The sequence below is a fragment of the Fundulus heteroclitus genome, chromosome 9 (assembly GCF_011125445.2).
Source record: "Fundulus heteroclitus isolate FHET01 chromosome 9, MU-UCD_Fhet_4.1, whole genome shotgun sequence".
Classification (NCBI taxonomy): Eukaryota; Metazoa; Chordata; class Actinopteri; order Cyprinodontiformes; family Fundulidae; genus Fundulus; species Fundulus heteroclitus.
In genome coordinates, this window is record NC_046369.1 from 23,303,514 (window position 1) to 23,321,010 (window position 17,497).

The 17,497-nt window shown below is 40.1% G+C and overlaps 1 protein-coding gene across 1 annotated transcript in view; it reads right to left on the bottom strand.

Annotated features, from left to right (window-relative positions):
- cpamd8 (C3 and PZP like alpha-2-macroglobulin domain containing 8) overlaps positions 1-17,497 on the bottom strand; it is a 60,537-nt gene that overhangs the window by 12,042 nt on the left and 30,998 nt on the right. The window contains exons 29-37 of the mRNA XM_012864788.3: positions 13,483-13,639; positions 10,171-10,245; positions 8,019-8,184; positions 7,537-7,623; positions 7,244-7,380; positions 4,873-5,028; positions 4,145-4,207; positions 2,662-2,924; positions 2,493-2,580 (exon numbers count right to left, since the gene is read on the bottom strand). Coding sequence (XP_012720242.2) covers positions 2,493-2,580; positions 2,662-2,924; positions 4,145-4,207; positions 4,873-5,028; positions 7,244-7,380; positions 7,537-7,623; positions 8,019-8,184; positions 10,171-10,245; positions 13,483-13,639 — 1,192 coding nt within the window. The remainder of the gene's footprint in view (positions 1-2,492; positions 2,581-2,661; positions 2,925-4,144; positions 4,208-4,872; positions 5,029-7,243; positions 7,381-7,536; positions 7,624-8,018; positions 8,185-10,170; positions 10,246-13,482; positions 13,640-17,497) is intronic.

The following is a 17,497-nucleotide window of genomic DNA, read 5'->3' on the forward strand; positions in this document are numbered from 1 at the left end:
AAAAAGTGACATTTGTGGTGACAATGTCAATTTTTGGTTAAGATATGCATTGGCGCCCCTGGTAAAACTGTGCAAAAATAAATTTAAACATCTATTACAAAATAAAGCTTAATCTAACAAAATAAAAATACAACCTGTACTTTGAGCATATTTATTCAGTCTAAAAAAATATGAAAAGATATCATTGTTTATCATAATTTCACAAAGCTGGAGCATACAGATGTAGTAGGTAGCGATGTATGCAACCAGTGATTTTAGGAAATACAACAATATCTAAAGGGCCATTTTTTTGTTCACTGGATAAATGTTGACTCTGCACTCTGAGCTACTTGCACATTTTTTTCCAATGCAGGTAAAACTGCAAATGGCTAATAAAGTGAATCTGAATCTGAATCTGTTAACAAAATAAGGTTGGATTCATCAAATTTTTCACTGTTTACAATATTGATGTATTTTAAGATTGCTTTTTTTTTTCTCCCTACACACAACTACCAGGAGTGCTAATGTATGTGCTTCTGTAAGTTTACAGAAACTGTTAAAAACTGTAGAAAGAGGATTTAGGACTGCTTTCTTTGCTTCCAAACCTGTTCAGAACCAGAATATCCTAAAAGCAACATCTTAAAGTTTCTGTGATTTTCAAGAGCGTGTGAGAGGCACTGCACCAAATAAAATCAATATAATTTTATAAAGTCAAAGGTTAACAAATACAGGAGTTGGTTTAGGTAGGCTGATGGTGGAAGTTGTTTTTCAAAATATTCTTATGATGTTTCACAATATTTTTTTGAAATGTCTCATGAAAAGTGTTGTACGGGTAATAAGAGACATCTTTGCAAACAGGCAAAATACAATTGAAAAGTATTATTTGCTTCGTATACAATGTTTGAACCATTGAAACTAATTAATATTCTTTTTCTTTTTGATTTTCAAATGTTGCAACTTAAAATCTGTCCAGCTGTGAGGCAGCGGAGGTTTTTGCAAAGACGTTGTTAAGCAGCTAACTGCAATTTTAAATTAAAGTGTAATAGATGGAAACCTCATCATTATAGATCCTAATGGTAATCAGCACCACGGCAAACTGGACAGCTCCATCTCACGCCAACCTTGAGTTGCTTCTCACACAGAGGTAAATCTATTTAGTCAATAAATGATATTGATCCATAAGTACTAAAGCTGTGAGGTCTTCCTTTTGTCAACACACCAACTAAACATTATATCAGGGAGCGTCTAATTCTGCACAATCCTGCAACTCTGCAAATCAGCACTTTAACTTGCAAAACCTCGGTTCATGGCAAAAGAGTATTTAGAGGTTCTTCGTGTTCCCCCCCCCCCCCCCCCCCACCTCCCTCCAACGAGGGGGAATTTTAAATATGTCAAAGGTTTCAGTATTGGGACAGTGGGGGGTTTATGAGGTGGTCACCTAGAGCTGGCGCCACAGTGACACCCATATGTAGACACACCAACACTCAATTAGTCTCTGAAAAAGCATTGTTTGTCTATATAGCGACGCAAACTGCTCGTGAACTTTCTCAGCCTAAACTCTACACACACACACACAACATCCTCTGAGTTGTTAATCACAGCTCATTATATTGGGGTGACAGGAGCCCTAACCAGTTACCGCACTAATCATTAATGTCCACAGCATCTATGAAACAAGAAGACGAGGCCAAACTGAAGCCAGGGTTGCCACTGTAAACTTGAGGAATGTGAATGGCAGTCAGGCAGGCAGCAGTAAAAAACCCAGGGGAGGCCAGCAGGGGTTTAAACTCAGCTTATTAGGCACCACAATTCCGGTCAGCCTCCAGTGACATACTGACAGCATGCTATGTGTGTGTGTGTGCTTGTGCGAATGTTTTACATTGCTCCAGGTAGCCACAGAGGTGGCTGTGTAGTAACAGAAGCCTGCAGACTGAGGCCCTATTACAGCACACTAATGAGGGACATGCTTTTGATGGGTGACTGGGGAGCTGACCTGGATTCAGCCCCAAAAGTTACTTCATAGTAGCTGCCACCTTTCAAATAATAGGCACACTCCAATATACCAACGCAACCAACGTCTAATAACACTTTAATTTACTCCTTCCTCGTCTAACAAAACATTATGTTAGTATTTTACTGCTTCCAGCTGGGTCGATATCGCCTTTTAACAGTAAAACGTCAATATGATTCATGGTTGCTCTATGTGAGTGTTTACTGTATCTCAGTAATCTGATAATTTTTCATTGCCTTTGGTGGACTGACCTCTTCCTTCCTGAGTGGCCATTCAGTCCATGTTGGTAGAGAAGTTGCTCCATTGTGGATAATTACCTTCTCTTACCAACTTCATCATGTTTTTTGTTCTGAGGTTTATGCCCTTGTTATGTAAAGGTGAGAAAAACTTTCTTTTACACTGTATAGGTGTATGGAAATAACTTGAATCCTTGTCTTGCCACTTATCAACAACAACAGCCAGTAAGTAAAGGGTGAGCACGTGTGGCAGAGGGATTACATACTCTCTCCAGGCTTTCAACATCTGCTCTGAAGCCAGAAATCATGGGAACTTCAATGACTGCCATGTTGGATGAACCTGAATGTAGCCACCTAGACCAGAGAATGAGAAAAAACAAAATTAGCCTTTTGTTTTTAACCAGTTCTGTACACAGGAGCACAGTGAGTCTCTACCTGGCACAAACTTCTAAAGAGATGTGGAAGTTCAGTTTGTCCCGGTGGCCCGCCGGGTCGTCGTCGTCGATGGGAGCCCGACGCTTCCGACTGAGCTCAGAGCGGTTATCGGCACGGCTCCGGGAACGTGACGTAGAGTGTCTGGACGTAGAAGACGAGGAGGAGGGCTGTGGGCGTCGCTCCTGTAAAGGCTCCTTCAGATCCACCTTGAGCTGAAAAGCGGGCTTTGCTACTGGGTCAGGTACGTTATAAGACACATCAATCTACGGGCACACCAAAAAAGAAAGAAAAGAGAACACTCAGAAACTTAGTTTTACAGCTGTTACTTATATTCACATCCAAAATAATCTAAACCTTTATACATAAACATCTAATATATTTTTAATATTTCTCCCAGTACGTTGTAAAAGTATTCATGTCCGTGGGACTTCTTCCGCAAATGTTCATGTTACAGCCACAAACTTCTGAGCATTTTACTAGAACTTTGGGTCCCGCTTTACAATAAGGCTCTACTCATAGATGGCTAGTAAATAGTTTATAGATATGCTATAAATTAATCTGTAACCACTTGATAAGTCATACATAAGTGTTTATTATGCATTAAGGGCGAGCAATAAAAAAACTGTACAGTTTGTGCTTACAAGGCACTAACTTAGTCGGAAATGTTTAATATAAGCAACTCTAGATGAAAATTTATACTTGAAAAGAAGTTATTCTATTTGTAGCTTTGGAAAGATTTGAAAAAGCAGAAATTCCCAAGAATATAATTAGCTTATTTCTTATTATTAATAAAAACAATTATGTTTTTCTGTATGTTTGTTAATGTATGAAAGATTTACAGTCAAGGATTTACTTAGCTTATTCTTTTGTTTTTCTGTAATGTATATTTTAGATACATTTTAATCTAAAACATATTTGCATCAAAGAGAAATCACAGAATTAAGTTCAGAGAAATTCACAGAAGTACTAAGTGGTAATCCTGACAGTCTGCCTACAAACAGATATACCCAGATGGGAACTCTTTGATTGCCCAGCTCTTGTATCTAATTATGGCCCAGGTGCTGCTCGCCTGAGGTGCTGTCAGGGAGAAGAGTTGATGCACTAAGAAGCAGGGATTGAGTGAAAGTTTTTAATCTGTTAAAAAAAAGTATGGATTTGGTGCAATAAGCTCCTCTCTGGGTTATTGTTCTGTAAAAATGTCCGGATATGCATGCTTTTTTATTTCTGGGCAATGAGAAACCAAAGTTAAAAACCCACTACTGACAACATAGTATGTGAATCGACTGACTCTGAAACAAAATAAATAAATAAAAATCCCCTCTAACGGGCAAATTCCGAGTTAAATTCTTTCGTTGTGTTTCTGCAGCAGCATTTGACACACCTCTATTTGGCAAATCATTATGAGCCATAGCATTAGTTTCATTTTGGGTAATTTTCCAAGACTGCAAACAGGCACATACACAAGCTTGAGTGCGTCTAATACCTGCATGAGACAGCAGCCTTCGCCCTTAGCACTGACGAAAAGGCCTGTGGGGATACTTGGTATCTACAAGGAAAGAAAAAAGGAGAAACAAAGAGAGTCACGGGGGGGAGGGAAGGGTTGACTGAGTCATTTATCAAGTGAATGAATGCTGTAGGCTGCTGCACTGCTGCTAGTGGCTCCCTGGCTACTTACCAGCAGCCCTAAATTGCCCCTAATTAAGTTGACACCCCTAATCATAGCAGAAAAAAACATGGCAGGCAGGACTCGCTTGCATTCTCACCTGAAAGGAGATCTAGCAGGGCGAGATAAGCCCCTCACTGTCAAGTTTGTTTAATGTGTGGGTAAACATGTCAGCAAAGCACAGTTCCTTAATCAAGTAACCAACAAGGTGTGCTTAAGAACTTCAGCCGGGTTTGAGTTGGTTCCAAGGAAAAAAAAGGTCTTGGCTGCAGAATGCAGCAACTGCAGTAGGAGAGAATTTGACTCCGATGCATAGCAGTTCATTAATCACTGAATAAGTGCTACTATAAATTGGATTTTAAGTGAATTAAATATTCTGTCTTGGTTATGACATCTGGAACTAATGAAGGAAATCTGATGAAGTGCTGTTAAGAGTCAGCAAGCCAAACTAGTGATTTGATTACATCTGTATGGAGGAAGAGCGAGCAGCCTTGAAGTAGCAAAATAAGCAATTGAACAGCGGCGGATTTGTTCTAATCCACAGTCACCTTGGCCCTCTGAAGGAGTTTCTTGTTGTCTCTGTTGAGCTCAAAGGCCTCCTGGAAGTCGAGGTTGGTGGAGGCCAGAGAAATGGTGAGGTTGACCCCTCCTATGTATGACAGGATGGCGTACTCCGACAGGGCATGCAGAGCCACGCACGTGTCCTAGAGAGAGGAGGGGTTAAAGTTCAAGCTGGAGTTTTGAGATCAGAGTAGCATCCTTTTTGTTAAGGACAAAAACAGTGCTGTAATGTCTGTGTATTTCTTCTTTTTATAGCTCTTTTTGTTAAAATGTTCAGCTCATCAAAAACAATATTTTAATATCAGACAAAGATAACCTGAGTAAATACAAGAAGCTAAATCCATCCATCCTTCCAGACCTGTTTATCGTTGTAGGGTTGTGAGGGATCGACACCTGTCTCGAGCGGTCATTGGCAAGGGCAATTTAACCAGACCAATTAACCAAACGGTAATGGTTTTGGACTGTGGGAGGAAGCCTGAATACCTAGAGTACCTTCTATGAAGCACACAATGGGATGGGGAGAACATACAAACTCCAAGCAGAATGACCCCAGGTAAGGTTTGGAAGCCGGGACCTTATTGGCACAAGGTATAATAACTACAATTGCAACTCAGTGCAGCCACAGTTTTTAAATCAGAATTTCGTTTATCAAGGAAAGAATCTATCTAAACAAAAATAAATAAATAAGTGACCCACTTGTTAATTCCTGATTTTTTTTATTAACTATAATTTCTGGTCTAAATTCCCTAACCTCACCTATGAGTAATTAATGTCTGAGCTGTAGAATTAAGATATATGTTGAAAACACAAAGCTGTGGTGGACTTTCCCAGGTGTAGCTGGCCAACCAAAATTAGTCCGAGCATGCAGTAACGACTCAATCAGGAAGCTATAAAATAACTCTATACAATATCTAAAGAACTGCAACCCTTGAGCTCCTGTTGCTCAACAGCTTTATAATAATAACAAGGAGAGATGCCAGTCGGTATTCATGTTTTATTTATACTTTTGAGTTGTTTTTTTTGCAATGGTCTGGTTTATTTTGTTGTATTAGATCCTAGATCCTTGCTGCACTTGACAAAACCCTGAATTCACTTCTCTACCAGGCAATCCTGAAGGAGATTGTCCAAACATGAGCTTGTGGCACATGTTTGAGTTATGCATCAGGAAAATTATCTGAAAAATACCTAAAAGATTTCTGATTAAGATGCTGTTTCATCACAACAGTGGGGAGTAGGTTTAGATTTTCCGCATTGGGCCAGGATACTTTGGATACTTCCCCCCCCCCAGATGACAAACTCAATCCTTATTTGAAAACGACTTTGTATTTATTCTGGTTGTCTTGCTATTAGATTAGTTTGATAATCTGAAACACGCGAAAGAAAGCGAAACAGAAAAAAGCTGTAAGGAGGCAAAACATTTTCACAGTGGTGCAGCTCACTCAAGACAATACAGTACCTTCCAAAAGTGTTAATACCCCTTTGGCTTTAAAAATGTTGTCATGTAAACACCACAAACTTCCACATATGATATTATGATTGAGCACACACACACACAAAGGAATGCTTATTTATGAAGTGAAAGGAAAGGATTGCATGGCTAAGAGTTTATTCTTTACAAATAAAGACATAAAAAAAATCAAAAAATATGTTCTGGGCAACATGCTAAGTGTGTTTGGCGGAAAACGAGCGAAACATATTGGTGGCAGAACCAAGCTGCGGTGATGCTTTTTAATTCATGGACATGGTAGCTGGTTACAGTTAATATGAAGAAGAAAGGGCCTTAATACAGGTCAATACAGTTAGATCTAGAGAGAGTGTGAGATGTTCACCTACCAGGAAGACAACAACCCTAAAGTGTGCATTTAATCTTGGTGTCAAAGTGCAGTCCTAAACACTGCCTTGAAAACTGACGTTCCAACTCATTATGCATCCAATCTGATTGATCTTGAGCTGTTTAACAAAGAAGAGCTGGTAAATATGTAAGTGTATAGATGTGCAGAGCTGGAAGGACATGCCCTAAAAATGCAGTGAAATGGGTCAACAAAGTATTGGCATGGGAAGGGGGTCTGAATTCAAATGCATGGCTGACGTTTCAGATTTACATTTGGGGGGGAAAGAAGTGACATGTTTTGTTTTTCCCTTCAATCCCATAAACTGTGCTCTACGTTGTATTGCTCACTTACACACGCCCAATAAAGTACAATGATGTTTTCGGCTTTAACACAACATCCTGTGAACATGTTCAAGAAGGTATGAATACTTTTGGCTTGGTACTGTTAATGCTGAATATTAATACAGGATCAAATCTCCAAAACTTTAGTCAAATAAGAATAAAACACAGAAATAAACGTAAAATACCTGTGTGGAAGAGAATCCGCCCAAGGCGTTCCTTTGCTGGGAGAGCCATTTGACAACAGGCAGTGCAGAAGCGACATCGCCCAGGATGGTGTAGGTCAGAAGACCGTAGGCAGTCATCTCCACCTCTGCTGACACAACTGGGACCAAACAACTGCATTCAGAGACAATTCTCAGGGTGGTTTTGTTTGCAGGGATTAAAACTTTAACTTTGCCCACTATGATAGGAAGCAGTTTTAAATAACAAAAACTTTAATACTAGTGTACAGTCCACCAACCAGTTATCCAATAGGCACCTGATTGAGAGGGGCCATCGCTGAAGCCCATGAAAGTATCTTCGTCGGTCACCGTGCTGCCAGTCAGACTCCAGTGGGTGAGCCCATCTACGACGACAACGGTGGTGACATGAAGGGTTGTAACACTGACATCGATATCAATAATTTAATGGTGCACATCTAATAACCACACTTTTGTTTCTTGCTCAGCTCAACCCTGTGTCTGCCGCTAAATTTGTGGTTGCCGATTGTTTAAACTACACAAGCCTCAGGTCCAGTTGCCATGATGGGAAATTGCATTTATAGTAAGGCGCTGAGCTTCTTTGAAGTTCAGCGCCTATTTTTAATTGATTATCTTTACATTATGTGGTGGGAGTGTTGTCAGAGGTTCGGTAGAGATTTCTTTTTTTTAAATGTATTTTCAGTTTTCTGATATACTAACTAGTTCATATTTATGTTTTTGAGGTTATTGAGCTCTAACCAAAGGAAACAGTTAGCAGTACCTTGAGTGATGGCCATGTGGTTGAGGCGACGCAGAGCCAGCGGAGCATAGACGCTGCGAAGCAAAGACAGGGCGTATGCCGACAGAGCTGTGGTGTAAGGGTCATTGGCAGAATACATGTTGCTTTCCAAGAAATCCTTTGCTTTAGCCACTGCCACCTTCTCTTGCTGTATGCAACAGTGGAGTCAAAAAGAAAAAACAAATGTGGGGTTGTTTCAGGAATAAATACCACTCAAGATTCTTAAGATGATTAAGGAGCATCTAATGTTTTATGCTATCGATATTTTGCAGTTACGAAATATTATTTGCAAAATATACTATGTTTGGAAATACCATCTTTGAAAGAAAAGAATGTTACATTTCAGACAGATAATCTCACACTAAAAATTTCTGAAACATTTAATCAGTCTAAATTTATTTATAACAGATTAAATGTACCTTGAGAACACGTATTGGTATACCTGATGTAAATGCTTTGTAAAACTGAACTAGATTTTCTGCTAAATCTTTTTTGTGATCTCTCCTCTCTTCAGTCCACCCTACATGCTGTCTACATGATTTATGTGAGATAACCACGGAAAAAGGGTGATTTGTGTCTGATGAACCGTTTCTATGAAAACTGGCTATACGTTCCAGATCATCATCGAACTGAAAATCAACAATGATCCATTATCAGTTTCCGGAAAAGTTATAAGGGCATTTTAAAAAGAAACAAGCCCACAATATCAAAGGGACAGTGTTGTCCCGAGCCCTGACAAAGCTGTCAGCTGGCCTGGACAGGCCCAAAAGGGCTGAGCGGCGGGAATCGTGGTCAGAATGTAGTCCTATGTTGTGTCCAGAAATCAGAGGCCGATGACGTATCCAGCGAGGGCAAGGCAAACGGGGAATCCAAGAACGGGTCAGAACAGCCGATGCACATTAACCCCGAGGCTTGAAGACAATCTGGCAAAGATTGGCTGTGGGAGGCAGGTATTAATAGGCAGAGACACGGGTAGAATGACTCGCAGGTGATTAGAGTCAGTGCAGGTGAAGGTGCTCCACTAATTAACTGAGTGGAGCAGAGCAGAACGTGGAACACAGCCAGCAGGCCTCAAAAACAACTTAAACAGGCAGGATGCATGACGAGGTAAGGCAATTTCTTCTCACTCACTTCAATTTACATGCAAGGACCTTTGGTTTGCTTGTGTACAGGCACCATTCAATGGCTCAACAATACCTTCTGCTTAAACTTAAGTTATATAAACATTCATGCTGTCCTTAAAAAAAAAAACTAAGCGTACCCTCTTCTCATGCACATGTGAACTTTCTTCTCATCCATTAGGTTGTAGTCCTCTATAACCATCTCGCTGTAATTGCCACTGTTGCCTTTTAATTAACGGAAAATTGGAAAGGAGATCAAGGTATGGCTTTGAAGTCAAGTATACTGCTTCATGTTTTATCAGTTTTAAAAGGGCAAAAGAAGAATCCCTCTGGGGATAGACAGCAGCGTGAAAAGGGAGAGACAGATGGATGGAAAAGGGCCAAGGAGATGAAATATCAAATAAAAATAAAATATTTAGAAAACTGGTGAGCGAAGAAAAAGAGTCTAGCAGATTTTACGATTCAAGAATTTGGATTCTGAATGATCGGTTTTTGACGACGGTTTTTTTATTGAAGGGGAGTTTGAAAAGATTCAAGACAGTTAAATGTCCAGCGAAGGGTGGATGGAGGAGAGGGAGTGCAGTACGAAAGAGGTGTGTTTCATGAGGCCAAAACAGCCTCTGGGTGTCAGCCTGAATGTTTTGAAGTAGGTACATTAAGAGTGCTGGGGCATAACAAATTTGAGTGGGCTGACTGCCAACACATCCATCTTCACAACTTTCGGGAATGCAGTGATACGTCCATACACGAACTGTCCCGGTGGGATGGGCCACACTTCTTTAAGTGGGTCAGTAAACACGCTGGGTGTTGATTCTCATGATTGAAAAAAAAAAAAACGTTCCTTAGAAAACTAAGCAAAAAAATAAATACGTTGAAACCCACAGCACTGAATTTAGATATTTAACTTGCATTTCAGGTTCGTTTGCAGTTGACAAACAGAACACTATTTCCTCCATCGAAGGCCGACCTCTGAGGATTGACTATTAAATGAAAGGTACGTGCTTTGGACTTACCTCTGTGGCTATCCCCGTCTCCAACAGAGCTGCAACCACATAAGCCGTTAGAGATATCTTGCCATGGATCCCTCCCTGCAAATAACATAAATTAGCTCTCCAACGCCTCCCCATATCTATATACCTAAAAATGCTTCTTTTTTTTTTACCAGTCTGACCAGATCATCAATTTCATGCTTGCAAGCTGTTCATAACGCGGCAGCCAGACTTCTTACTAAATCTAGTAAATATTCCCATATCACCACTGTCTTATACTCCCCACACTGGCTCCCGGTGGATTTTAGAGGTCTGTTGAAAGTATGTATTTTCACCTACAGGGCTCTGAGTGGTCAGGCTCCTGATTATTTGTGTCAGCTTTTAACCAAACACTCTGCTGCTTGTGGTCTTCGATCCCAAACCTGGAATCTCCTGGTTCTTCCCGTACAAGGTTGAAAACTAAGGGGGACGGCGCCATTCACTTTGTGGCCCTTAAACTGTTTGCCCCTGCAGCTTTGCTTTGCTAACTCTGTAGATGCTTATAAAAATGTATTCATTGTGCTTTTTATCCTTGCACTTTAGAAATAAACTTAACTTTGTTACTAAAAGATGATGTAACAGTTACCTTGGTAAAGTCATTAAAAAGTATCTTCATACATGGCGTGGTTATGTTTTTGTATTTTTAAGGTAAAAAAATCAAATGCTTTGCTTTAACATTGTTGGACACGTCACAGCAGTGATTGGATGGATGGATGGATCTCTGTCGAAACAATGTTCTATTGACAATAACGCTTAGACTGCTGGAAACCCTGCTTATTTCCCTTCATACAGCACCTCAATTGCAATAAAACTGCATTTCTGGGTTGAGCATCAGAGTTGCTCCCATAAAAATTATGCTAAATAGCTTACTCTCCAAAGGACTTTTGTTTTTAGCTTCTGTTACCCCCGGTGATGAGAATTAGGTGCCTGATTAACAGCACCATGGCTCATAGATCTTGCTGGAGTGGCCAGATGGTGACTGCTCTAAGCATGCCATGCTTGACTGACCTGAGAAGGATACTGCCATAAGGCAGCTTGGATTTCTTCAAACCTAGGCTGCAGGATTATTTGGAGGAAGCTCTGGTATCATCTCCAAACTAAGGCAACAGTGCAAAAAAAAAAAAAAAAAGTGGTACAATGTGCTCAAAAATCTGTCATAATGTGTAAGTACCACTTTGGTAAGCAACAAAGTCGCTCTGCTCAATGGACATTCGGAGCATTATGGTACACTGTGTCACTACCTGATCGACCTCATAATAGGACCCCCGAGCAGTCTATAAGATTGCCTGACTGTAATGTCTAAACTAAAAGTACATTCATGTAAGGCAGCCCGCGCCCAGAATACGCGCTAGCAACAATAAACCAGGTAAGGTAATTCAATATAACATTAACGTTTATTTTGGCCTTGTGTTAGAAACAGGGCAGTGTAGTCCAACTACTCTGTCCTCCCAACAGAGACAGATAGCTCTCTCTCTCTTGCTCAGGTAGCATGTGTGTACACGGAGGAGCAGAGTGATATTACACACTTAGGAAGAATATTTAATGCTCCTTAAAATCCGGTGCGCATTATGGGTGAACATAGACACACATAGACACGTTAATTCACAGTGCGCTTTATAATCCGGTGTGCCTTATGGTCCAAAAAATACGGTACATATATGAATGTGAGCTTTTGGGATGATTTAGATTTTTTCTGATGGTGGCACCCATGGTTTTAATTACAATTTCTGTGAACACCACTGCAGTAGAAATGTTAAAGACAGTGTAATTTCCCTGCCATGCCACTAGTAGGTGGTATGTTCTTTGAAACATAAAAACGTGTATGCATACATCTACTCCCTGTTTAAAAAGAGTTGCCACAACTAATTGTGCTCCCATGTACCAGGGCTTCTCCATACAGGCAGATTCCAGAAAGTGGGATTGTTTCAAAACATTGCACTCTCTAACCTGTTTTCAGAGAATATGGCATGACATTGTGATGCACACAAACAACAGAAACACAACGAAACGTCTCAGTTTTCAACAAAAATGTTGTTGTGTGTACAGGGCCTAAAGCTCGAGTTCCTATATCTTGAAAAAGACAGGCTGCCAAGGGGGCATACCAAGCAGACAACACCACACAAAGTTTTGTCACCCTGTTGGTACTTGAAGCTGTAGACCAAGCCAAGGTTTGCAGGATATTACTGTAAAATTGCTCTCTACCAAGATAATCCATTAAACCATTCATACGGCCAATCTTTGGTCTCTTTGCACTGTAAGCAGGCCTACCATGGCTGCCCTTCCCCTGCAGGCCCATCAGGAACAAACTTTATCCTTCAAGATGATAATGCTCACACCCACAAAGGGGAAATTATTGTCAACTATCCCAAAAATGTTTGGGAGAAGAGGATTTTCTGTTCATGCCAGAATGACCAACACAACAACAACGGTTGGTTATGATTTCATCACACAATAGTGTGTGACCAGTATGGTAACATTATGAGGAGGTCTCAGGGAGATATTCCATGGTCAGACTCCTGTTTGTTAAATTGAGAAGTTTCTAAATTGCCCAGTACGTCATGTTCCTTTAAAAGTTACCAGGATAAGCTGTTTGACAATTAACAGATTCGTTTTTCATGGGTGCATCTTACATATTCCACTTTCCTGCTCAGCCAACAATTCCAGTTTTCTTACATTTATATCACCATTTAATGGAACTAGGCAATCTTTCAGACAGTAAAAATGTGTATTGTATGTGAAATTAACATATACAATATGTTCGGACCGAATGGCAGGGATTGGTCAGAGGAATGGCCCTCCCCCCCCCCCCCCCTCCCCCCTTCTGTCCCTCAAGTTCCAGAGGTATCGCCTTAACTATTAAACCCACACGTCAATCATGCTGACGGGCTCACATAACACCAGTGTGCGTGCTTGTTCCTCGTTAGTTTCTGCTTGCTGGCTGCACATGCACACCTCTAGTGTTTATGTATCCGGTTAGCTTAGCGATTAGCTTCGGTGTTAGCCGTCCATTGCAGCTCTGCTGCTCTCACCGTTTACTGTGAACATGGCTGAGAGTTGCAACAAGCAAACTGTGTTCAAGTTTATGAGAAGAGGAGGAAGGCCTCAGTAGAAAGAAATACGATCAGACAGAGATTCTGCGGCGTTGTCATCCCCCCCCCCCCCACCCGCAATATTGCCCCCCAAAAATGTCCTACTTTCAATCTTCTCTTTTATGTAACTGATTTTAAATCTGACTTTGTCCCACTTTATCAGGTAGAGAAGACCAAACTGCATCCATCCATCCAAACACAGACCTACCTGTAGGTCTTTGTTGAGGATGCGTCCCATAGCAGGAAAGGAACCATCCTCTCGCTGATGTTTGATGAGCCAAGACTTGGCCGCACGGAGCTCTTCTGGGTCAATAAAGATAAACCCGCGGGACTGAGCAAAGGACTTCAGAACAAACGCCGTCAACCTAGAGGAAATATGGATGGAGTTGAAAGTGCAGGCAAGCAGTAGAAAAATAAAGATTCTTGAAGACCCTTTAAAGCACGTCCTTACAAACATCTGTGAATATGCATCACACTTTACAAGACAACCACTGGATTTAGCAATGTTTTTCAACACGCCACCCGCTTTCAATTTGTCCTCAGAGGACAGGAATGTATAGATAATTTGATGAAATGGAAGAAAGAAAAAAGGAATGAGGAGGGGAGCAGATGGGTGCGGCAGAGTTTGATCAGAGCAACCGGATGCGACAGCTGTGCTCTTGAGAATGTGAAACATGCACACAAGCCAATCCAGCATGTTTCTGGTTGGGAGTAAAACATTCCCAAAAAGCATTCCTCAACTTATGAAAGCACAGATCCTAGGGATGAAGATCTGTCAATCCAGCCAGCCAGGGAGTGCAAATGAAAGTTTATGAGCCACGGTTTCAGTGGGCTATGGCAGAGAAGAGTCAGTGGAGCATTGGAGGACAGCCAAGGTCAGTCCTGGGTACATGGTTGAGCTCATCAATATACATCAACAACAGACCTCCTGGTAGTAAGTGGAAGCTGCTTTCTTTGGCCAAAACCTAATGTGACAGCAAGTCTTCCATTACAGCAACCCTGACCAGAGTTAGGTAACTGTAGGTGAGGTAAGTTGTTTACAAAGCAAAGAAAGAAAAAAAAATGAGATGGAAAGGAAGGAAAACACAAACAGGTCACACATTACTTTCCTAATGAAGTCCATAAGTGAGATCATAATCCAAGAAATTAGCAACAGGGGGATATGAGTAGGGAAAAAAAGAATGGCACATACTCTCATAAACCAAAAACATAAAATCTTTCCTGACTGGAACATGGATTATTCCTCCCATGAGACAAAACCGATGCCACAACACCGGTGCTCAAGCTTTAAATGTTCACCCTTTGGGAAAAATTCTGGAAAGTGTAAATGCGGATTGGTTTGGTAAAGGAAGGAAGCAGAAAGGAAGCTGACTTCCGCCAATCAACCCCCCAAGCTAGAGTACCCCGTAGTAATTTTCTCCATCCGCTTTCTATTCTCCTGCTTTCCAAGTTCCCACTTGCAAATTGCCCCTGACCAGCTTCATTCTCTTCAGAGAGTATTTAAACGAGGCTTCATGATGAAGCCAAACCGGATAAGATGTTAGAATGAATGTTATGAGTGGGACTTACAACGGTCAAGACTCTCTCTTTATGATTAATTTATTGAAAAAAAGACTTTATTTACCAAACAGAGAGTGGACTAAGCAGTAAAGCATATTTAGTTGGTATTCAGTTACTTTACCCAATGCAAAATGCATTTCCCAAGAAAAGCCCTCTTTGACTAAAAATCTAAATCTGAGTAGAGTTTCTGAGACTTTTAACAACAACTTAAGAAAAAAGCCTGTTTCTTGAAAATACATTTTTAGATGGAAGATAAATGTATGTGGGTGTTTTTTTTTTGTTTTTCTTTACTTGGCTAAAATAAAAGAACACGTGGGAAACTGAGCATAAAAAAATCTCAGTATTGTCTTTGTGACTCACTTGAATGGAGTTGTTTTTAGACGGGTTTAGTACATGGTGGGGGAGCAGCAGAAGGTTTATGAAAGATGTCAAATTTGAGGGCTGGTGAACATGAAAGGGAACACTGGGTTAGGGTTAGGGTTAGGATTATTTATTTTCGTTTGACACCTGAAAAGTGAACAGGTCAGTTTCTTAGAATATTTTTGTTACTAGTTATGCATCTCATTAGTTTTTTTTTTTTTTAAACAATCTTTTTTTAACTCTATTGGTAAAACATTTTGGGTCTCCTTCCACAGGTTTCTCACAATGGAAGTCAGGACTGTAGGCCACCATGCTCACACACATCACCTCTGTGCTCTGCTCAAACAATGTTAGGAAATTGAGTTCAGGGCTTTGTTATTTAGACTTCAAATCTCTGACTGTCTTCCTTAAGCCACTTGAAGGTCAATTTTGGGTTGCACTTGAAGTCATTGTCCATCTGGAAAACCCATTTGTGCCCGTGCTTGAACTTACTTATGTCTTGAGATGTTGCTTCATTATTTCCAAATAATATTACCTTGATCTATTTTGTCTGGTGCACCAGTCCTCCCTGCAGCAACATACCAGCACAGCATGATGCTGCCACTCCCACACTTCACAGCTGGCATGGTGTCCCCAAGCTTGCAAGCTTCCCTTTCAATCTTAGTTTCTTCAGATCACAGGAAAGGTTTCCAAAAATGTATGTTTTTAGCCCCGAGCGCATTTCCAAACTCTAATCTGGCTTTTTTATGTAGTAAAAAACAGTTTTTTCCTCTCATAGTAGAATGTCAGCACATGACTTTGTTCGCTATGGATAATGACAATCAGTATGATGGTTAGACATCCTGGCATTGTTTATACATGCATAAAAATGGATCATGAGAACAAGTTGGCATTTCCAGGCATTTTGAAATTGTACATAAGATTGAACCAAACTTGTAAAGGTCCACAAGTCTCTTCCTGAAATCTTGGCTGACTGTTTTTTGATTTTACATGATGTTAAAAATGGAAGCAGTGTGTTTGAGATGTTGCATTGAAAAACATCCATAAATGTGTTTCTATAAAAACTCAAAAAGTCGTGATATCATAATTTGGGCTTTCCTAAATTGTTTAAAGACATAGTAATATTATTGTCTGTAATCATCTAATTGTGAAGAAAGTAATAAAAAGAGGAAATATTTAGTCTGATTCAATGTCAGTCAAGGAGAAAAAAGATTTGCCTTTCCATACAGTGAATGCAAATATCTGATATGTTCATAGTTGTGAATCAAATACTTTTATAGAACTTAAACAATCTATGAATTGATCTTAAAGCTGACCATGTTATCCAAATAAAATAAAACTGCACTTTAGCATTAATTTTCTAGCTTTTAAAAAAAAGCAAAGAGCAGATGAGAGGAAATCTTTAATCTTTCCAATAAATTATTTACTTTGGTCTGGTTATTCCACATCTGTAAAGTGATGCTAATATTTTGAATAAAGTAGTCCACTTCTGTGATTCCAGACCTTGGGGACAGTGTGCGTATCTTGTCCCAGTTTAGTTTTGGTCAGGTAAAATGGAATAAGAAAACAAGAAAGTAAAAACCAATGAATTTAGGAAATTAGCAGATGATCAAGCAACCATGAGAGTGAAAGTGCACCACTGTATTTTTTCATCTATGTTCAACTCTTCAACCTGGTAATCATTCCCCTCATGAAAATCCCATCCATAATTATAGAATACACAACACCTTTTTTTATTAAATGTATATATTTTGCTACTTAAAAATCAGATCAATGTGATACTCTTAGGCTTTGATGTGAAAAGACTCAAAATGCATGATAATTACTAAAGGTCTTAATGTGTGCTACTTTTATGAAAACAGAGGTAATTCTTCCAGTGAACATAGAAAGAAACTGAACCTTTCTCTCTTTGTGAGAGACTTCCTACTGCCAGTCATTTAGATTTAGGCTCATTCTGTGAACTACTTACAGGGCTGGCATGGAAGATGTTAAATAGTGTACCCTAATTCCCTGCCAGCGGCTGTCATTTATTTTGGATTACTATATTCCACCAATTTCCCCTGTAAAATATTTTTTAAATGCCCGGAAACATTAACACAACATTGCAGCAGGCAATTAAGGGCTGCTCCACACATGAACTCTGGAGCAACAACAAAAGCCAGACTTGTTTTGGAGGCCAATGTGTTGCCGATTGATTTATAAAGTGTCTTTTGCAGGTTTACTCATAGTTCACGGTTTATGTAGTGCCCACAAACCACAAGAAATCCCCCCACGCTCGTACTGCTCGTCACATCCTCACATGC